This window comes from Rhipicephalus microplus, unplaced genomic scaffold, assembly GCF_043290135.1.
Source record: "Rhipicephalus microplus isolate Deutch F79 unplaced genomic scaffold, USDA_Rmic scaffold_13, whole genome shotgun sequence".
Taxonomy (NCBI): Eukaryota; Metazoa; Arthropoda; class Arachnida; order Ixodida; family Ixodidae; genus Rhipicephalus; species Rhipicephalus microplus.
This window is the reverse complement of record NW_027464586.1, coordinates 21,034,062-21,057,359: the sequence shown is the minus strand read 5'-3', so window position 1 is coordinate 21,057,359 and position 23,298 is coordinate 21,034,062. Positions and strand designations below refer to the sequence as shown.

The window sequence follows — 23,298 nt, the reverse complement described above, 5'->3', positions numbered from 1 at the left end:
TCTCACTAACCTTACCAAGGCCGACGTGGAGTTTAAGTGGGAAACGCCGCAGGAACACGCTTTTCAGGAGCTTAAACATCGCCTCCAGACGCCTCCGTTTCTTGCCCATTTCGACGAATTCACCGAGACAGAAATACATACTGCCGCAAGCAGCGTAGGTCTTGGTGCCGTTCTTGTGCAGAGGGCTGACGGACTTGAAAGGGTTATTAGTTACGCCAGCCGATCGCTATCCAAAGCAGAAGCAAATTATTCTACAACAGAAAAGGAGTGCCTCGCCATCATCTGGGCTACGTCGAAATTTCGCCCCTACCTCTACGGCAGGCCCTTCAAAGTTGTGAGCGATCACCACGCATTGTGTTGGCTAGCCACCTTGAAGGACCCTTCAGGTCGCCTCGCACGATGGAGCCTGAGACTTCAAGAATATGACATTACAGTCATTTACAAGTCCGGCAAAAAACACTCCGACACCGACTGTCTCTCTCGTGCGCCTGTCGACCAACCGCTACCCGACGACCCGGATGACGACTACTTCTTAGGAACGATAACTACCGACGACTTCGCTGAACGACAGAGGGCCGACCCGGAACTTAAGGCCCTCATAGAATACCTCAAAGGCCGGACCGCCGAAGTCCCGAAGGAATTCAAGCGCGCACTTGCGTCGTTCTTTCTACGAAACGGTCTTCTACAAAAGAAAAGCTTTTCACCGCTTCGAGCTAAGTACCTCCTTGTGGTGCCTTCAGCTCTGCGACCAGAACTCCTGCAGGCCCTGCACGACGATCCGACGGCAGGGCACCTCGGTGTTTCTCGCACGCTCGCGAGGATACAAGAAAGGTACTACTGGCCCCGTCTTACCACCGACGTCACTCGTTATGTGAGAACATGCCGGGACTGTCAGCGACGCAAGACACCGCCGACAAGGACAGCGGGACTTCTGCAGCCAATTGATCCACCTTGTCGACCTTTCCAGCAGATTGGTATGGACCTACTAGGGCCGTTCCCGACGTCGGCTTACGGAAACAAGTGGATCGTGGTAGCTACCGACTACCTCACCCGCTACGCCGAGACAAAAGCCTTGCCAAAAGGCAGTGCATCCGAGGTAGCTAAGTTCTTCGTCGAAAATATCGTCCTACGTCACGGCGCCCCGGAGGTCCTTATCACCGACAGAGGAACGGCATTCACTGCCGACTTAACTCAAGCGATCTTGGCATACAGCCAAACAAACCACCGCCGGACGACAGCGTACCACCCACAGGCCAACGGCCTCACCGAGCGACTTAACAAGACGATCGCCGACATGCTGTCAATGTACGTCGATGTCGAACACAAGACGTGGGACGCCATTCTTCCGTATGTGACCTTCGCATACAACACGGCGGTGCAGGAGACGACGCAGATATCTCCATACATATTGGTCTACGGAAGGAGCCCGGCAACGACGCTCGATGCCATGTTACCCAACGTCACCGACGAAGAAAACCTCGATGTGAGCGAGTACCTTGAACGCGCCGAAGAAGCCCGACAACTTGCGCGTCTCCGTATCAAAAATCAACAAACGACCGACAGCCACCGTTACAACCTTCGACGACGCTTCGTGGAATACCAGCCCGGTGAACGTGTTTGGGTGTGGACGCCGATACGCCGACGTGGACTAAGTGAAAAGCTTCTGCGACGGTACTTCGGACCTTACAGGGTGGTTCGACGTCTCGGCCCACTTGATTACGAGGTTGTCCCCGACGGCATCACGAACTCTCAACGACGCCGATCGCGACCTTAAGTCGTCCATGTCGCGCGCCTCAAGCCGTTTCATGCACGTTAACAAACTGAAACAGTGTTTTTTTGTATTATTGTTGTATTGTAATTTATTCATTGTACTTTCTTGCATTATTATTGTACTTTCATCTTCAGTTAAAGCATCGGGACGATGCCTCTTTTTCAGAGGGGGGCGATGCCACGTTCCATTTCCCAAGTTTTTGTTATCGTCCCAAAACACCACACGATTCTCAGCGCAAACCGCGCCTGCAGTTTTCTAAAAGGTTCCGGACTGTAGTAGATCATTTCGATAAGATCACGCCCACTGTGCGAACGGTACAGATTGTTCTGGAAGCTACGCCACCGCCAGTGATAACGCTAGAACATTCGACGGCAAGAGTATAAATGCCGACGCGCTTCGCCGCTTGTCAGTTTTGTATCGAAGGCCGACGCTGCGTTCGCCGCTATCAGTCCGAGACTGCTATCTGTGCAAGACTGCTGCTGTAATTATACTTCCCCTTTACCGGGCACAGGTTCGCCCAAATAAACAGTTAGATCCCAACACGAAGTTTCCGGTCTTCGGCCGCGTCACGACCCCGTGACAATATCTTGCTCATGGTCTTCCCTTGTCTTGAGCCAGACTATCACAGCATCCTTATACCAATTCAATACTGATTTTAATTATTGCTTTTTGAAGTCAGTGTGACAACAAATAGCAGTAGATAAATATCCACCTGTGGTATTTATTCTTCTCACAGTGGTGATGCGTAGTGCCAAATTTCATTCAAGCATTTATTCAGTATAAAGCATTGCAAGTGCAGAGGGGGCACCAAAACCTACAAAACAAGGTCCTGGTGGCTGACCATGTGCCACTACATGTTATTTAAAAAATGTATAGCACAATGATAAAGCGTCAAAAGGTCAGCACTTGCTAAAAATATAAAATGAAATGACATGCACAGCTGCCCAGTATCTGTATTTTATTGTAAACCAAGATAATACACTGAATAAAATTTAAAATGTGTTCAGTGATGTCATAGAAAAAAAGGTTTACCTTATAGCACAGGTGCATTTCTGCTAGGAAGCTGCTTAAATGGACAATGAGATGACAGCTTGCAACAAATGACATAGGATAGAACGTTGAGCCACATGTGCTATTGTACTAATTGTAAACTGCTGCAGGGTATGGGCAATCAATTCATAAAATTTGTCTGAATAACTTGTACATCCTCTAATGAAAGATGATAACGGTTGCATTACACAAGGTAGTTTGTTAGCAGCTTGCACAGGATATAGCATAGGGTACGCAGGAACACATGTCACATTGTTGTTAGGTTGTAGTACAGACTCACAGTTCTTGGGCACCCCTTTCAAACAGTGCAGAATACGTTGCATGCAAATGTGATACTGTGAGCATGTTTCACAGTTAGCTATTCATATTGCCCCGCACCTCCACCAATGACGTTACGAGTAACTTATTTATTAAATTATATACGATGGACCGCGCTCGGCGAACAAGACGGCGACAGTTCATCAACAACCAGCAAGCAACGTCGTCTTTCTCTTTCTTGCAGCAAGGCTGTGCCGGCTGTTGTGTATCAATATAAACAAGTGTAATGGAAGCAGCCCCGTCAGCACTATAAAAACAACTTAAGACTTTGTGTTGGTATAAAGCCACAGCATCCATGCATTTTGTGCTAAAGGTCAATTGATCGTGCATTCACATACTCAATACAAATCCCGACATCACAAGTAATGCTTCATTTCTTGTGAACGAGCAAATATGCGACATATTTGCTCGTTCATTATTTGTAGTAGCATCATGATGTCACATCAAACCCCAATAAAAAACTGTGCTCAAAGAGTAATTTTTAATAAGAATCAATCCAAATCACTTTTCTCAAAACCCACCTGAGCACAAGCCAAAAAATATATCATGAAACAAGCGCTAAGAATACACACACTCAGAGAGGACACTGACAGTCACACGCATGTACGTCGTTCCCGACTTCCACTGTCATAATCAACAACGTGATATAACAAAATATATATCACATTGTTCATGATGACAGGGGAAGTCGGGAATGACGTTCATGCGTGTATGTATTTATCAGTGTTTGCTTCGAAATAAAATTTTCAGTTTCTAGTAAGCGCTTGTCTGTGTCCTCTCTGAGTGTGTGTATTTTTAACACTTGTTTGATCATGACCCTTTACCAACACGCCCAACTGGCAGTCACCCTAAAAAATATATGTTGCCAATTTAGTGCAAAACTTTCAAATGTTGGACATCATACCGGACCAGTGGTACTACAACTGAACACACTCATGCAATTTAGAATCACTGGAAATTCGGAGACGGAAACAAAAACTTAAAACATTATTTCGTATAATCCAAGGGATATTCAAAATACCTAAAGACGAGTACATACGCCTTCCCGGAAAACGTAGCACTAGATTGAATCATGATGCCCCCATTGAATCTTTCAGTGCTCGCACTGACATCTTTCGGTGGTCTTTTTTCCCGGATGCTATAAAACAATGGAATTCTTTACCCCAACATGTTATTAATAGTACCGATGTGCAAACTTTTGACAGAGAAATTGATGCTTGTTTTGGTAATGGTTGAAGTACTGCCCATTCTGTCTTCCTGTGTTTATTGCTTAGTGGTTTTTTAGGTGTTCTGTTTGTACTCATATTGTACTCCCTCCCTGTTATGACCCTCAAGCGAGGGTTGACAGAATTATTAAAAATAAAAATAAAATAAATAACTGAAATATGTGTTTTGAAGTGCTTCTGCAACCACATCGCCAATTACTATACCAGTTATTGGTTTGAAACAATTAAGGTAGTTCAATGCAAGTATAAACAGCATATGTTGCCACTTACATTGTGAGTTCAACTTTAACAATTCTCGAGCAGTGACATTTTTGCATGGAAAACTAGCTTCCAGAAAGTTGCGGCGGGGATTACTGATGGCTAACAGTTGCCTGCCATTCAGTAAGTACACCTCTAGGGGAAGTGAGAGCAGTGGGGGGGGGGGGGGGTTGTGGGGGGCTGGAGCCTCCTGGAAATTTTCGCCTGCTCCGCCCACCCCCCTCCCTGCCATCACAAAAGCAAACATAGTGAAACGCAGCACAGAAGTTCTCAGCGTCCCTGCCCCCTGAAGGAACTCGCGTATCACGGGTGACCCCCGTAGTAAAGAAATTTTTGCGCCACCCCTGTAGGCCTTTGTGTTCTGCTACCTGTCACTTTGTTGTCACATTAGTGGAGCGACCGCCCCGGAAAGGCGTTGGTCTCTGGTTTTATCTCCGAACCAGGATAAATGTTTCGGCAATTAAAAAGCTTTTCCTTGTGAGAAATCCGTACAGATTCCCTCGGGGCCTCGTGCCACAAACGGGTGGTTGTCTACATTCTCTTTCTGAACCATTCTGCCCCCTTGCTGGTTTCCACAGAACTTCTTTGCATTGCTTTGTTGTCTCATGTTACACAAAGCGATTTATTATTTCACAAACATTCACAAGCTTGTGTTCCTTCAGAATTATGAATTATGCTGCACCCTCCAAAATGACCATGTGTTTCAAATGATGCATGCTGCTTTTCTTTCACCTTTTTTAGTAAAAACGACAAAATAAAAGCATTTTGATCTAAATAATTTCTGGCAACACACTTGACATATTAAAGTGCGAGTTTTCATTGGCCCAAAGTAAACAATCTCTTGTGCATACTTGTGGTGTGGATATTATTATGATGATAAGAATAGAAGCATGTTTCATGCTTCCTGAAGAGCAAAAAGATGTACATTCATGCGAAACGGTTTGCTTTTGTGCGCAACCAACACAAGTAGTGTGGACCAATATCCTACATAAAGTGAAATCTTACATTGCATTTGTACATTAGGACAAAACTATTTACTTTCTTATGGGTACCCGCGTGCTAGTCATAATATTAGTTGAAGTCACTGTAGTGCTCAGATTCTAGTGTTATGACCCATGTAGTTACTGTAACTAATAATGATTCCTTCAAAAAACTGTGGTGGTGGCTACGTATGCATTGGTACCACATTATGTCGGCTGCATTTTCAGTTTAAAGGGAAAACCATCATGCTATGCGAATGAAATATCACTCGGTATGCCAGTAATTGTCATCTGCTTTCGTTTTTAATTTTTATGTTTGCCAGCACTTGTTTACTAGTGCCAAGCAGGCTCATTCTTTTTGCATATATCTCAGGATTATGAAAGGAAGATGTTGCCACGTGAAACTCAGCTTAAAAGATATTCTTGCAGGACATCTTCAACTCAGTGTGCACTCAAGGAACAGTGCATCTTGGATGCGTACACTTGTTTGAAACAGACTGAGTGTGAACTTTGTTTCATACAAGCACATGCATCGATGATGCACTGTACTTTTTTATGAACTTCAGTGTGACTGACGTAAAGCTTGCGCCATGTCACATGTGGTGTACGCTGCTGTTGCCAGAAGAAAATAGACATTCTTGTTGTATTGCTTTCCAATCAAATTCTGTTTGTCAATATTTTCAGCACCAGCTAATAATCGCTCCCAAAGAAATTCACTTAGTGAATGCCTAAAACAATTGTAATAAAATTCGGTTGAATTTCATTTCTAGAACGTGCCTGTGTAAACTGAACATTTGTTTAGACTGGCACAATCTAATGACGTGAGCATGTCTTCACCACTGAGACAATAAGGATGGTATATGCCCATAGGGTATCCCTGGCGAGACATTTGTATGTAAATGCGAATGCCCCTGGAGAAGGAGGATGCATTCTGACAAAGCAAGAGGACTAGAGGACAGTTAGGTTGTCATGAAGTTAGAGGCTTTGGACATGCAGTGTCACATCTACGATATCTTCCATCAACTGACAGTTTCCAAGACCTGGTTGACTGGAGACATGTCTCGTTGGTGTGGTAGGGAATGCAGTATCTGGCGAGAAGTTTAAAAAGCAGGCCAGTGGTGCATCAGCCATACTAAATGTCTGTCCAGTGTGTGTAGAGAACTTTGCTGTCACGATGAAGGATCGTTTGCAGCTATTAATGAGCAGGCCAGCTGACAGCCTTCCTTAGTGTAATAAGAGGCTACAGACTGCGCGGTGCACTCTGATCGGTCAAGGCTGTTAGCCAGGAATGCTTAAAGTGTACAGTCAATCCCCTTTTGAAGGTTATAACGCGAGCCACAACCAAGAACAACAGCAGTTCCATGTCCCAGAATACACTTTCGAGGAGAAGGTGGTATTACGTAAGCTTCACACACTTTTCTTGCTGTTCCTTAAGCAACGATCACTCCCGCCTAGAGAAGCTGTTTAAATGAAGCAGTGCCTAGCACTAGCTGTAACATAATTTCCCTAGCAATTCTGTAACCGGCTGTGGAGATAAAAGCCCACGAAGAATACACTTGGACTGCAACAAAGCAGGGGCTTAAAACTGAGCGAAATGAAAGGTGTACATTTCGCCTCATGGGAGATTGTTGTAGCATGCAACAGGCAACGAAAGAGAAAAGAATGCACAATCTTGATTTGCACTGTTCATGCCACTAGGCACCTGGTATGTTAGGCAAGTCGACGGTCGCACGGCAACTTTCTTATCTCGTGCTACTGTACAAATATGTTGATAGGCACACGTGAAGAATACTGAAGATCCTGTTTAGTGAAAAAAAGGTTGATCCCTGCAGTTGGTCTGGGCCAGGTGTCTACCCAGTGTGAGCTCCTTCGAGTACAGCCAAGCCATAACCTTGCCGTATCGTGCGCAAGGCAGATACCCAGACCCACTGCCCCAAGCTCGACAAGTGCAAGCCTCTGCCTCAACCTATGTGTGTTATTGTTGCCAACATGCTTCCCACCCACCACCAGGCCTTCGACTCCTCCTTAGTGCCTGACTCAGGCTAACATCAGGATAACTATACCTGGCATCCAGAAAAAAAGCGGATATGTTGTCACCTGCTAAAAGGCAGCTTGCTCTACTCTTGTTATACGAGACGTATCAAGGCTTTATACACGTATACACCGATGGCTCTGTTTTAAAGAAGAGGTCAACGACATCATTGTTATACCAATAAAAGACACGACAAGAAAATTCAAGATCTCCCATCTTACGACATCAACGGGAGCAGAGCTTACAGCTCTTCGTGCCGCATTGCAATTCATCAGCGATCAACAGCCATAAAAATGGACAATTTTCAGTGACTCAAAAGTGGCACTGCAATCCCTTCTATCACCTTTACGCCACGGCCCGTACGAACAGCTGGTATTCGAGATTGCAGAAAAGACTCACCAATTCATTGAGAAAGGATATAAAATAGCCTTTCAATGGTTTCCAAGTCATTGTAGAATGATTGGCAATGAACGGCTCAATCGAGCTCCTCGTTCTACCCATACCGAAAGCGATCAAATATCGATTCCGATCTCCAGAACTGATGCTCCACGAAAACTGCGCATGCTTGCTCGCAAGTGCACCAGGTCACAATAGAACGAGTCATAATTCATCCAAAAAGACTTGTTTTGGGGCTAGTTGGTGCATACTAGGTTCAGAAGACTGAGGCGCAAAAAACATACCGTGAAGCACGAAGAGCAGGAGAGAAGGCAGAACAGCGCCAAGACAGAACACGCATGTTGGCGCTGTTCTGTCTTCTCTCCTGCTCTTCCTGCTTCACGATAAGTTTTTTGCACCTCACTTTTCTGCACCAGATATTTCATCAATGCACGGTTATATACCGTAGACCCAACTCTCAGTCTTCGAATTCCTTAGAATTACGCCGACGAGGTGCTCCTATGCTGTGCAGATTATGGTTTGGCGTCGCATTTACCAATTCGTACCCGTTCCGCATAAGAATGGCTGACACTGCTGCATGCGACCATCGGGTGTGACGAAAGAACTTGGCACATTTTGTGGGAATGCCCACAATACTGCACGCAAAGACAGTCACTCTGCAGTGTACTAGATGAACTGGACAACCAGACTATTTTGGAAGAAAGAATCTCGCGCTACCGACAGGACTTCATGTCGCAGAAGGCTGTAAAGGCGCTCCTGCGCTTCTTGCATTGAATCGGCCTGTCCAAACGACTGTGATCGGAACTCCCTGAATGTTTGCGCATGAGAATTTCTTTCTAATTTATATCATATCGCTCTCTCTCTATTCAATTTCCGACCCTTTTCCCCATCCCTGTTTAGGGTAGCAAACCAGTTCTAGGTTAATCTCCCTGTCTCTTACTTTTTGTTTATCTCTCTCTCTCTCTCTCTTAAGCATGCAATTTACCTTGGTCTTCCATTCACGCGACGTAATAGCAAATTTGATATATGTGAAGCTAGCAAAACGGCCGTGAGCGCATCATGAGTGTGGCATGAAGTCACGTTGTTACATGACACGCATGTCATGATTATCATGTTTGGACGTGTCTCACCATGTAGTCACGTCACACCATAACCAGTTTTGCAACATGTCATGTGACCAAAAGCACCACAAGAGCAGTAACACCATGAAACGTAAATCATGACATTAATGACGCACATGTCATGACTTTCATGTGACGACTAGTCGCTTATGCTCATCATAAAGTCATGTTATTCCATTATGGAAACAGCCAGGAGAGCTAAAAGTCGTAGGTGGCTACACAGACAGACAGACAGACAGACAGACAGACAGACAGACAGACAGACAGACAGACAGACAGACAGACAGACAGACAGACAGACAGACAGACAGATAGATAGATAGATAGATAGATAGATAGATAGATACATAGATAGATAGATAGATAGATAGGCTTAAAGTCACCGAAGTTCGCTAAGGAATGCTTCGCATTAAAAAAAAGGAGTGCTTCTGAGCTAAAATGAACTACCTCTCCAGATTTCTAGTTGAATTGTCACGCATATTGGAGCTTTTGACGAAACTCACTGTCAAAAATGCACCATAGCAGACGGGGAGGCAGAAGGAGGAAGCATTCGAAAAGGCGTAAGTTCGTGAGAAGAGCTCCATTTCCAGCCTTTCTCTGAATAATGAAAGCAGCTAGAAATCCAATGTGATATGAGCGATTTTGGGCTCGGAGCACCTCTTCTTCGCAAGTCTCTTTCGTCAGCAGGGCACTGACAACAATGGAAGTTTGTTATGCACATAAAGAAAAAAATATCTGGACACTAGTCTTTGCCTTAAAAATATTTATCAGTATACATACGGGAAAGAAAGAAAGATGTTGGACAATTGTAAGCCACTGAAGCAAGCAATTTTGAAGAAACGATTGGATGATAGTTCGATGATGACTGCAAAGTAGATCCTTCAGATCATGACACAATATCAGATCATGATCCTTCAGATGCTAAGACACAATATTGCGATAGAAAACAGACAAGGAAAGGAATTAGTCTTGGCTGACATGATATCTAGGGCTTTGACTCCCACCGAAAGCAATGAAGAGGAACCTGAGAACATTCATGTCGTGCAATACGTCCCTGTGAGAAAGAAAACCTTGGAAAAGATGAAAGCTATGACTGAGTGTGATGAATTACTGCAAAGACTAAAGTGAATCTTTCGTTCAGGCTAGCCACAACACAAACATGAACTACCCAAAGGCATGCACTTATGGTTAACACACAGAAATAAAGCTTTGTGAAAAAATCATTTCCAAGAATATAATGCTTGCTGATAATCGCCTGGTGTATATATATATATATATATATATATATATATATATACGCTATACTTAGCGCTTACAAAAGTTACACATCCCTCTTTTTTGTTCATTTACACTTCCTCCTCCTTTCCGAGCTGATGAAGTATCAAGTGTCTGCCCCTCCGACTCTTCACATAGGCCGCTCCCCCACCTGAATCTCCGCTATGCATTCCTGCCTCTATGTAGTCCTACCTTTTCTTGTACTTCAACGCTTATTCAACTCGGCAAACTTCCATTAAAGAGACCCTGAAGCGGTTTTTTAATGTTTTGTCAGCGTTTAGGTTAGAGCATCATCAAACCATTCGCACCATAAATTGAGCGACACAGAGTGTAGCAAGGCCGCTACAGACAATTATATCATGCCCTCCTTCTCACCTATGCTTGACCGCCACAACTCACGAGGCACGCTGGCGATCGCAGAGCTCTCATGAGTGCGCTCGCTGTTTTGAGCTTTTACCAGTCTAGACCTCCGAGATGGCACACCGACAGGTTGCGTGCAGTTTCGGAGGCCATCACGCAGTGCCCCTGGCAGCACGCACGCTGTCTGGCAACAGAAACAAAGACCACGAAGTAAGTGGTTGATATCTGCCCCGACAGGTGCTGCCACCCTACCAGTCGATCTTACTTCTGCACATTCTACAGCACATGACAGCCAATCAGATAAGCAGACATGTTGACGTGGCTGCTGACATGCTTTTGGCAGTGCATGTTGCTCTATGAATGGGCAGTTTAAAAGGCATTCGGCTGAGTTGCTACAATCTGCACCGATTTTCAGCGATCGGCTGCTTGAAAGCGTAGTAATAAATTACACAGTTTACGCAGAGTGGTCAAATCGGTCTCTAAATAACCCTTGCGACTTAGCCTACCAGCCCAATGTGTTTGTACAAAATCACCAAAGCCGTTCAACGTTCTTCCGAACAAAAGCCCAGTGTTTTATCGGCCACTAATATAAGTTATAGCAACACAAACCATTACAAAGTGCCCAGCTGTAATTCATCGTCATCAATAACCACAGTGTTGTAGCGTGACGTCACTTATCACTGCGCACCCAGTGCGCGGATTCCTGTGCGACCGATCACGTGGTTCTGCGCCTATATATGGTGCGTCTTCTAATAAACTTATCAGTTGCTTCTTGGTATGCTGTCTGCTGCTCACGTTATTACACTGGCGACGAGGATGGGATCCGCCCCCTTGTACTAGCTCAGTACGAAGCAGTATTGCGGGCGATCGGCGGTCGACAGCCATGGACCAGAAAACAACGGCAGCCATGGCCTGGGACGGTTGAACTCGGCGGCACTACCTTCGGCAAGAGGCAACGCAGTCGTCGGGGAAAGCAACCCGATAAGTATACTGCACTTTTACTGAACAATGGCGCGACTAGGCAAGCTAGACGAGTTCGACGAGAAGGATCAGAATTTTGAATCCTATCTGGAGCGTTTTGAGCACTTCGTCACCGCAAATGACATCAGAGAGGAAAAGAAGCTGGCAGTATTCTTGAGTGTGATAGGACCACGAACGTACGAGGTGCTCAAAAGTTTGGTAGTACCCGCTGTTCCTGGGGACAAGTCCTTTGAAGAGGTCACAGTGCTGTTGAAGAAACACTATAGCCCACAGTGCTCGGTCATTGCCGAACGTTGCAAATTTAACAAGCGAGCACAAGAAGAGCAGGAAAGCGTCGAGGACTTCATAGTGGCCGTAAAACAGTTAGCAAGGAAGTGCGATTTCGGTCAGTTTCTGCAAGACGCGCTGCGAGACAGAATAGTGGCAGGCATAAGACGCGAGGAAACGCAACTCGCCCTATTTGCTGAAGAAGATTTAACCTTCGAAAAGGCGTGCAAGATAGCCCAGGACCGAGAGCAGGCTGCGCGACAGACAGCGTTACTTCATGCAGAAGGCAAGGAAGCGGCTTTTTATGGAATGGCGATAAGAGGAAAAGGAAGCGAAAAGAAATCGAAGCTTCGGAAGCTCAAGGAAGCCAAGCGAGTTTGCGAAAGATGTGGCAAGGCGCATGCGGCTAGTGTTTGCTGGTATAAGAACGTCCAGTGTCACAGCTGTTCTCAAATCGGTCGTCTACAGAAGATGTGTCCAAGTAATCGCAGAGAACTCAAGACTGCAAACGTGGTGGACTGCTCTGATAGTGACTCTGAATTAGATGTGTACCATGTTATCAATACCGTGCGTTCTGGGTATGAAGTGCAGCTAAACGTAGAAGGGCAAGACCTCTGCATGCAGATTGATACGGGAGCAGCTGTAACACTAATTCCTGAGAGTGTGAGGCTGAACGCATTTCCTCATGTCAGGTGCGAGCCATCTCGAGTCACCCTAAAAACATACTGGGGAACCTGTTCCAGTAAAAGGGCAATGCAACGTTTCCGTTACGGTGGGAAAACAGTCTTTGCGGCTACCCGCTATTATCGTCAAGGATAACGGCAAGCAGCTACCATTGCTGATGGGGCGAAGTTGGCTTGAAAGGCTCGGGCTTGACTGGAAAAGCGTGTTTGCTATAAATGTAAGCGACTCTCACAAGGTAGAGGCGGTTAAAAAGAAGTTCCCAGGGGTGTTTTCTAAGCAACCTGGAAAAGTAAAAAACTATCAAGCAAGGACAGTTTTAAGCCAGAATTGTACGGCTATTTTTGGCAAGGCCAGAAACGTCCCATTTGCGCTTCGAGATAAAGTGGAAGGCGAGCTAGAAAGGCTAGAGAAAAGCGGTGTTATACGCCCCGTAAATCGGAGCGATTGGGCCACGCCAGTAGTCGTAATCCAAAAGAAAGATGGTTCACTGAGGCTGTGCGGGGACTACAAAGTCACCATTAATCCTGTTTTAAAGACCGACCACTACCCATTGCCTAGACCGGAAGATTTGTTCTCTGCCATAGCTGGCGGCAGAGTGTTTTGTGTGTTGGATCTTTCGGCCGCGTATCAGCAGATTCCGCTCACTGCCGAGTCCCGACCACTGCTAACTATTAATACGCACAGGGGGCTGTTCGAGTTCCAGCGCTTACCATTTGGGGTAGCCAGTGCGCCAGCCATTTTTCAGTCCTTCATGGATGAGGTGCTCAAAGGCATACCGCACGTGGGATGTTACATAGACGACGTCATTGTGTCGGGAAAAGACTTAGCCGACTGTCAAAAAACGTTGGAACTAGTCCTGCAGCGGCTGAGTGACTACAACGTGACACTGAAAGAGGAAAAGTGTCGGTTTTTTTCAGAGCACTGTGACTTATCTCGGTCACACTGTGTGCGCTGAAGGTATATATCCTACAGAAGAAAAGATAAAGGCGATCACAGAAGCGCCAGAGCCCACTTGCCAAACAGAGCTAAAGGCTTATCTCGGCATGTTAACCTTTTATGCAAAGTTCTTAAGTAACCTTGCCTGCGTGGCAGAGCCATTGTACCGTCTGTTGCGCAAGGGCGAAAGGTGGTCGTGGACACGGGAGTGTAGCGAAGCATTTGCTTCTACGAAACTGTTACTTGTCAAGAGTAATGTGCTCACTTTTTACGATGTGGCGAAACCAATGGCTATGACATGTGACGCTTCGTCGTATGGATTGGGGGCTGTCATTTTTCATGAGACCGCAGAGGGACACGAAAGGCCAGTGGCATTTGCTTCTAGAACACTTACAGCCGCAGAGAAAAACTATGCTCAGTGCGAACGCGAAGCATTAGCACTGATGTTTGGGTTAAGAAAATTCCACCGCTACTTGTATGGACGAGAGTTCACTCTTTATACAGATCATCAGCCATTGCTCGGAATATTAGGCCACGACAAGCCGGTGCCTGCGCTTGCTGCAGCTCGAATGCAAAGATGGGCAATTACCCTGGCAGCGTACCAGTATAAACTAAAATACCGAAAGGGAAGAAATGTTGAAGTGGCTGACGCTCTGTCTCGGCTTCCACGGCCTATTGTAGCGGCCGATGAACCTTCCGAGTGTCTCTTGCTATTTGACAGCATGCCCCTCAAAGCGGATGACGTAGCGCGAGCCACACGACGTGATCCCACCTTGTCTCGCGTGACGCACTTCATCTTAAATGGATGGCCTTCAGAGTGCTCTGAAGCATTTAGACCATTTTATTCCCGGTGCGACGAGCTATCAGTAGAGCAAGAATGCATAACGTGGGGATCAAGGGTGATCATACCTGATAAGCTCCAGCTACAGGTCTTGCAGCTATTGCATGAGGACCACCCGGGATCTAGTCGCATGAAAGCGTTAGCAAGAAGCTTTGTGTGGTGGCCTGGCCTCGACCTTTCGGTTGAGAGCTACGTTCGACAATGTCAGGTTTGTCAGGCCGTCCAAAAAGCTGCTTCACCGGTTCCTTTGCAACCATGGAATTATCCCACAAGGCCCTGGCAACGCGTGCACGTCGATTATGCGGTAAAGGGCTTTCAGGCGTTCTTGGTTCTCGTCGACGCGTTCTCTAAATGGATCGAGGTCTCGCCTATGTCATCCACTACTGCTAACAAAACCATTGAGAAGCTACGTAGTATGTTTCCCGCGTATGGTCTGCCAGAGGTACTGGTGAGTGATAATGGACCGCAGTTCATTTCCGAAGAGTTCGCGGCCTTCTTGAGTGTAAACGGTGTAAGGCATGTCAAGACACCTCCTTATCACGCGGCTTCTAACGGAGCGGCCGAGCGTTTAGTGCAGACTACCAAACAAGCACTGTCAAAGCATGTCTTGCAGGACAAAGCTAGCCACCACAAACATTCATTTCGGGAACGCTTGGACAGCTATCTAATGAGTTACAGGACTACTCCGCACAGTACCACTCGCCAGACCCCGGCAGAATTATTCTTGAAAAGACAGCCACGGGTAAAGCTGTCATTGCTAAAACCAGATTTCGAGCTCTCCATGCGGGAGCAGCAGCAACGTACCAAAGTGCAAAAGGACATGTCTAGGGGGGTTCCGCGATGTTTTGCTGTGGGGGACGCTGTGTGGGTGAAGACTGTGCGAGGTGAAACAGTGTCGTGGGAAGATGGTGTCGTGACACAGGTTATCAGTCCCGTAACCTATCTGGTGAAAGTGTCGCAGGCGGTGCGATTTACGCATTCGGACCACATCAGAGCCCGCCACGGAAGCCAGGATTCTTCAAGTTATCCGCAGGCACAACCTGCTCCAACGGCATCCGTAGACACGACTCCACCGACGGTTCCGATGGCGTGTGGGCCAGTCGCCGGGTCGCCTCTCGTAAATCCACACGCAACCGACTCTGCGACGTCTCTCCTTCCGGCAACTGCATCGCCCACGGCCGGAGCAGCTGCCTCCGGCTCGCCGGACCAGCCCAGTGCCGACGACGCGCCACCTGCAGCCGAACTTCCAACTCTGCGTCGTAGTGCACGTGTACGACATGCCCCGAACAGATACCAGTCCAGTGACTTTCGGAAGTAATCTGAAGGGGAAGGAGTGTTGTAGCGTGACGTCACTTATCACTGCGCACCCAGTGCGCGGATTCCTGTGCGACCGATCACGTGGTTCTGCGCCTATATATGGTGCGTCTTCTAATAAACTTATCAGTTGCTTCTTGGTATGCTGTCTGCTGCTCACGTTATTACACACAGCATTTAAAAAATTCCCCGCTACACAGGAGCGCGATTTGCTTAACACACACATAGTAGGTACTTTGCGGTCGCAATCGCAATTGGCACCCTGGGACAGTTTACAACGACCAATATTCTACAATGTGCACACATTTTCCATCCTTCACAGCATGGTTCACGTGTTCATAAACAAATGAAGAATGGCAAGAAAATATGAGTACAGTATGTATGTAAATGTGAATACAGTATGTATGTGAATGTGAATACAGTATGTACAGTAATTGTGAATACAGTAGGTATACAAATTGATGCTGCTAATGCTATCACACTGCACTCGAGTATTGCCAATGTTCTTGACAGAGAGGCTATGAATGGCCTGTACTGCTGGCCCTAAATTAGCCATATTGCAGTACTTACACAGTGGGATGCGAACTCTGATGTTACGTCAGTGCTATCAGTACATTACGTGCTGGTTCCTTTGTTATTCATACACGGAGACACAACAACATTCGAGCGACATCGTTGTCTCGTCAAAACAGGTTCATCTCTACGTGATTAGACAGCCTCAATTTTGCCTAAGTCGCGATGTTGGAATGATGTCTTAAATTCATGATGCAGGCTACCAATATACAATAAAACGTTGATACATTTCTGAAAAAAAAAATGCGCACAATAAATGCAGGATCTGAAAATACTTACCATCGAAATTGTTTTAATTTATTTTCATGATTGCGAGCATAGCAGCCGGGAAACCATTGCCCTGTCGCAGTGGTCTCGTGGCTAAGGTACTCGGCTGCTGACCCGCAGGTCGGGGGTTGGAATCCAGACCGTGGCGGCTGCATTTTCGGTGGAGGTGAAAATGCTGCAGGCCTGTGTGCTCAGATTTGCGTGCATGCTAAAAACCACAGGTGGTGAAAATTTCCAGATCCCTCTACTACGGCGTCTCTCATAGTCATATCGTGGTTTTGGGATGTTAAACCACACATATCAATCAGCTGGGAAATTGTATTAAGCGAGAGTGTATCAGTGAGGTTCTACTGTAAAGGTCCACACAACTCCACGATCTTACATATTCAACGGAAAATTATGGTCGTCCATTCTCTCTAGATTCAAATTTTGAATTAAGAGACAGTGTGCGTCCAGACTGAGTTCAATTGGCAGCTGACGCACTAGGCAAATTGACGGACGTCAGTGCAACCGTGAGAGAAATAAGTATGGCTGTACTGCGACTTCGCAAACACATACCTAATCTACAGAAAGCTCCTAGGGGGCATGCACCACATAAATGAAGCAAACATTACCCCTCACTACTGGTGCATAAAATCTAGACTAAAAAATGTGAATGAAAAAATTAATTAGCAAAGAAATAAATGTATCCATAAATACATAGCCTGCAAGTTGCACTTCTAGGCCACATAAACTGGGGTGGAACTGCTTTAAAAAACATATGCTAAAAGTTTAAAAGTCTTAATAAATGTATAAATATAAAAAGTAAGCAAACAAAATCCTTGTGCGACACAGCTTTGCTGTTCACCCACCATCACAGAGTGGGATAGCTCCAGCTTTTTCTAGAAATCTTTGCAACACCTCCCCTGCAAAAACATGCACATATAGCCAGATTTAATAATTATAGCCCGCTTGGAAGATTATGCTGTTTTCATTTACCTAAAAAGCCTCAACAACTGCCAATGACAGGCATAAGTGTGCAGGATCGCTGACAAGTTTCTTCGGCTACTTTGCACCAATTGCAAAATATCTACTACCGACAACAATGATGAATTATCATCGTATTCATGTAATTCATTGATAAAATATTTTAGCTGATTGAGAGGCGGCGTCCTCCTTTGGAGACTAGGCATACGGTTTTCAGTTTCTGTGCACTTTTGCGAAGGAACAGACATCCAACATCTAGCTAACGATAATAAGCATTTTTGTTCTTTAAAGTTTTCTTGACCTGACATGTGCTTGAAATATTTTGCTACACATTTGACGACAGATGCATGTTTAACAAGACAAACATGGGCATTTTGGCAGGACATTGAAAATATTGTTTAACTATTCTTCAAATGGTTGATGCAAGCAGATAACCATCGCATATTATATCAGTTGTCATGGTGTTCAAGTAATGTAGCATGACTGGCTGCAATCTTGACAAAATTATTGATACTGTATTAGCAGCTACTGTCGAACATCTGACAATTTATTGCAATACTTCATCTTGCTTTAAACTTGGTCTACAATAACTTATTTCATGCATTCATAGACAATCTATCATAATGCGTACCTCAAATGATGGGGGGGGGGGGGGGGCTACTTGCACAAAAATGTCTTGTATGGAAGCTCCTCTTCAGAGCACGTGCACGCAACTACACGAATCGCAAACTGAGCTGTACACTCCTAAATATCTTATGGTTTCGATTTCATGAACACACTTCACAACACCGGACAGAATTGCTCAAATGTGACACGGTCCACAGAACGTCACCACTGCGCTACACACAACAGCACTCGTACGGCGTCGCGCATTAAGAATGACAACAATGACGGGCAATAAAACTTGTACATCCTTATCGTAGCAGAAGCTAACGCGCACAAGCGTTCAAAATTTATGCATACTAGTTGCTGCGACGAACGGCACACACAGAAGACAACCGACGCTAATACTTGTTGCGATGAATACAAACTTTTCACTTCGGTGCGCACTAAACGCATATTCTGCTTTAGAAAGGTGGATGATTACATCACGGAAATCTTCGAAGTTCTTTGCGATTACACTTGAAAGCTGGACGGCACAACCCAGGAAACACACGAAACGACAACACTTGCATCCGCAAACACACTTTCTACACTGTGCTCGTTTCTTCGTTTCCGCTGTCGATCGCACCAGCTGACGGGGCAGTGAACACTGGCCGGCTACTGATATCTCCCCGGGAGTCTCACAGCGCTTACGATGGTCACAACGATAAAATCGGCTGTTCTTTTTCTTTTTCCATGTCACTGCAGCGCCCGCTTTAGGAAGCGCCATGTTTGCCAAGCGAGCCGACGGGGTGGCCATCTAGGCCGTTTTTCGCAGTAGCCAATGAGGAAGAGCCATGCGAGCCGGCTTGCGGCTTGCAAAAGTTGAGAGCCACTCTGCCTGACGTCACAGAGGCGGCCGCTCTCGCCCATTTGTGCGCTGCGGGTGTGCAGAGCGGCTGTGCGGCTAGCGCGTGTAACGGCCCTGAGTCCATCCACATGTATTCATTCGCGCAATGTCTTCTGCTCGCTGTAGTCACGGCGTATGCTCAACGAATTCTAGTTTTAAGGCGAGTTTATCAACTTTAAATGCAGTAAAACTAATAAACAAGAGACTACACCAGGAAGTTGAAGAAACGTGAAGTTGTTGTTTTGGTGATGGTCGGTAGATTTTCATGCCAGGGGATAACTTGACTTTGTGGCCTTCTGGTAATCTATGAAGGCTATGTATAGTGGTTGGTTATATTCTGAGCATTTCTATATTACCTGATTGATAGCATGAATGTGGTCGATTGTTGAGTAGCCTGTTCGAAATCCTGCTTGTTCCTTTGGTTGATTGAATTCTAATGTTTTCTTTACTCTGTTAGCAGTTACCTTTGTAAATAGCTTGTATACCGTTGTCAGTGATAACAAAACATGCTTGTGTGGTCATGAACGTTTAGTTGCCGAAGTGCCAACACCAACACCTTCGGAGCAAGGAACAGCGGCAACATCTAAAGCGTCGCCAAAGTTATTTTACGGCACAACTGAATTGCTACTAGAGTAAGGAAAAGAAGTCAGCACATATTGTAAACAAGTTTTTAAAATTTTACAGTGGGGATTGAACTCGCCACCTACGTATGATGAGGCGGGTGCTGTACCCATACGCCACGTTTTTTGCGCTTTATTGTCTATTCATAGGCGCGTACATCAATCCACAAGCACAACAAAAACAAGCAGCAACAGTCCGACGGTATCTAAAATTCTCAAAGTGCTGCCAAGGGCTCTACCCTCGACAACCACTCAGGTACAGTCTCCAGAGTTTTCGGCGGTTCAACAAACTTTACATTCCCGGAAATACATTCGTGCAGGTCGTGCATCCTGATCGCTATAAAACCCGCCATACGGGCCTGCCATAAACAGTGAGGACCACCTAGCATAATCAAATAAAAAACATTCCCTCTTCGTTCACTATTGGCAGAAACCTTATGCCACAAGAATTTAAAAGTAATTCCTTCTTTAACGTTCTTTGAAGTACACCCGAAAATTTTACTCCCTCCCAACAGTCTAAGAAAACATGGTCTATAGTTTCCGGTTTTTCACAGATAAGGCAATTTGTCCCCCAAGGTGAGCAAAAACCATGGTCTGCCTAAATTGTCTTGACAGATAATGTACCTGTTTGAAGCTGAAAAAAAAGAGGACTTCGTGGCATGAGCCACTTGCATTCTCTTCACTCGTTTAGGCACATCTTGCTCTTGACCTCCAGTGTATATGACATGGTACAGGGGTTCAGGTAAAACAACATCACACACATCTTTGTACAACTTTTTGCGAGTCACTGAAAACAAACATTCATTGAAAAATCTAACAGATAAAAACCGTATGCTTAGAATAACCTCCTTAAGATACCCGCAGAGAGCACCGGTCATGTCATCCGTGCTAACTACATATCCAGGTAAAGCCTGCATGAGTCTCAGGTGGCACACTGTATGTAAGAAAGGATCCCTTGTGTAGCGAAAAAAAAAAAGAACTCATTTACGGCTTGACGTATGAAAGGAGGTGGTAAACCCTGCCCTCCGTATTTCACTCTTCGAAACAGATTAGTACGACTCCATCTCTCCCAGTTCAAGGCCCACACGAACACTGCGAAGATGCGATGGAGCTTTTGTATGTTTACCCTTGAACAATGCAATACTTGCATCACATACCGAAGTTTTGAGGCAAAGATTACAGACAGTCGCCCTCGAGAACATGGACAGATGATTACCGTTGCATCTATTGGTTTTTGTCTGGATTTCTTTCGCTTGTTCTTGTCAGTAGTTCTCATAAGCTTTATAATATTCTAGTGGCAACCTAAGGTACTTGACAAGTGTTGTCACCCACTTAACATTGGCAAAATAACCTCGTCTGGACGACCACTCTCCATGCCAGAAGCCCAGACACTTTCCCCAGTTTACTAGACTATCAGTTGCATTGCCGAACCTTTTAACTACAGTTATGGTAGAGGTAGCACTATCTTGATTGGTACAACAAACAGCCACATCGTCGACATACGGCAGAATTTTAACTTCGGATTTTTTAAATCTAAAGCCATGAATGTTGCTGCTTTGAGTCGCGTCGCATCGCTAAGCACAACGATTCCATATATGAACTGTCCGTCAGGGCTGCCGGCTGAGTCCCCTACTGTTCTACTACGCCACTTTGTGCTATGCTCACTGCTGTGTAAAAAAATAAAAAAAACTAGTTGAAATAAAACACGCCGTTTCGCTTCACGGGCTGAAGTTTGAGCACATACGCGATTTTCGTTTCTAACTAAAGCTTGCATCTTCATGATATTGAAAACTACTGGCGTCCACGCATTACACGCTAAGAACGGTAAGACGCCAAGTTTCTTTCAGAATTGACAACATAGAAAAGAAAATATACAAAAATTACCGAGAACATGGGGCAGATGATTTTCTGTCGAGTGCAATAGCTGTTACTCGCTTCTTTTGCTGGTACGATATTGGGCCGAAGTCTTATATCGACTGTAATGCTCGCTAAGTACGCACGTAGTTGATTTATTTAGCAGTATTTTCCTGCATAAGCGACGATATGCTACTCGCAAGGCCCATAGCCTATAGATGGCGCGCCGTGTCATCCAAGATGGCTGCGGAAGGATGATCAACCCGTGAGCTCGCATTAGTAAAGATAGGACGCACGAACGCACCCCTCGTGTCGCTTTCACCGGGTGAACTCTTGATCGACAAATGAATTTATATCGGACCAATGTACTTTCCCAACCGATAGGAACTGCTGAATTTTTGCTACCTCATTGGCAGCTGATCGGCCGTGTATCAACGATGCTCGGCGTAATCTTGTGCGTGCTATAGAAAACTGCGTGAAATATAACTCACGTATGAAATGAACGGCACTCCGAGATAATTTGTGCCGAGGCGTATCTGCCGCAGTAGTAGGCCACTAAGTAGCGTGCCGTCGCGGCTGCACAGGGCGGAACCTTTAACGTAGGGATCGTTTGCAAACATATTATGCCATCGGCATTACTTGCGCTGTGAGCATCATGCAGCTGCTTCTTCAACGGAACACAAGCATTTAACGTCCCATTAAGTAGCGCTTGTGTCACAGCCATGATCAGACTCTAATAGTGCGCAATTCCCTGCACTCGGATGTTGCAGGTTCCATCACCGTGATCGTAACAAGGATATCGACACGCCTACGCTTTTTGCAACGTCAACATTTCGAAATCTCGTCGAACAACAACGTCGTTCGATCGGCACCGGTGAAGTGCAAGAGAAATTAGTTAGCCTAGACTGTTGTAGTCTTAACTGCATATTTCGTTGCTCTAACCGTTTCGCTTCGCCGGTCGAGCTCGAGCATGTTGGCGGCATGCAGCGCTTTGTAATATCCACTGTAATTGGGGTACATTCAATGCACAAAAAGTATAGCTTTTATTTTGAGTTAGCTGAAGGATAATATACAATAAATACAAACAGAGTGACTTACGAGCGTGAAAAAACATTAACGCACGATGGGACGTGAAGTGTAACTCTCTGCTTGTGAGCTAGGAGCTCATCGTTCATCGTCGCTGTCACATTCAGCGCGTTGACAGCTATCTACGTCCAGTGAAACATCCTCGACGCAAAGACAGTTTTCTTGAACATCACTGCTGAAAGTAATCAGATGGATTCTCTCGGCCAAACGACTTCGATAGCACCAGCAACGCGTCATTCACCACGCACGGTGTCACCTTCGCGGCGGCACTTAACCAGGTTATCTGAGGGTGCGGACTGCGGAAAACATGTCGCTCCGATACTCGGAAAGAAAGGAATTGCTTGCAGTGTACTGCCATCTATCAATGAATGTAAAAAAAAAAAACAAGCGGCGCAACGTAGGCCAAGGTTCCGAAGCGCAAATCGCGAGTTTGTGCTACTTTCCGCGTACAATGAATGTTATGAGATTCATGTACAATAAAAGCACTGACAAATGCAATACGCGTGTAAAACAAGGCAAGTTTTAACTGAAATGGTCCGACGATAACACTTAATTTTTCAATGTTGCTGCAGAAAATCTCGCGAAGCCGATATGTGTACTCTACGGGCAATCGAAAGCGCGAGTTGCCAC

The 23,298-nt window shown here is 45.6% G+C and overlaps 2 protein-coding genes across 8 annotated transcripts in view; both read left to right on the top strand.

Moving 5' to 3' along the window:
* Positions 1 to 23,298, top strand: part of LOC119162994 (p38b MAP kinase) — a 455,785-nt gene that overhangs the window by 397,823 nt on the left and 34,664 nt on the right. The window lies entirely within an intron of this gene.
* LOC119168394 (uncharacterized) lies at positions 11,501 to 12,781 on the top strand. The gene is made up of 2 exons (XM_037419800.2): positions 11,501 to 12,602; positions 12,728 to 12,781. The coding sequence occupies exons 1-2, from the start codon at positions 11,796 to 11,798 to the stop codon at positions 12,779 to 12,781; spliced, it is 861 nt and encodes a 286-aa protein (XP_037275697.2). The 5' UTR covers positions 11,501 to 11,795.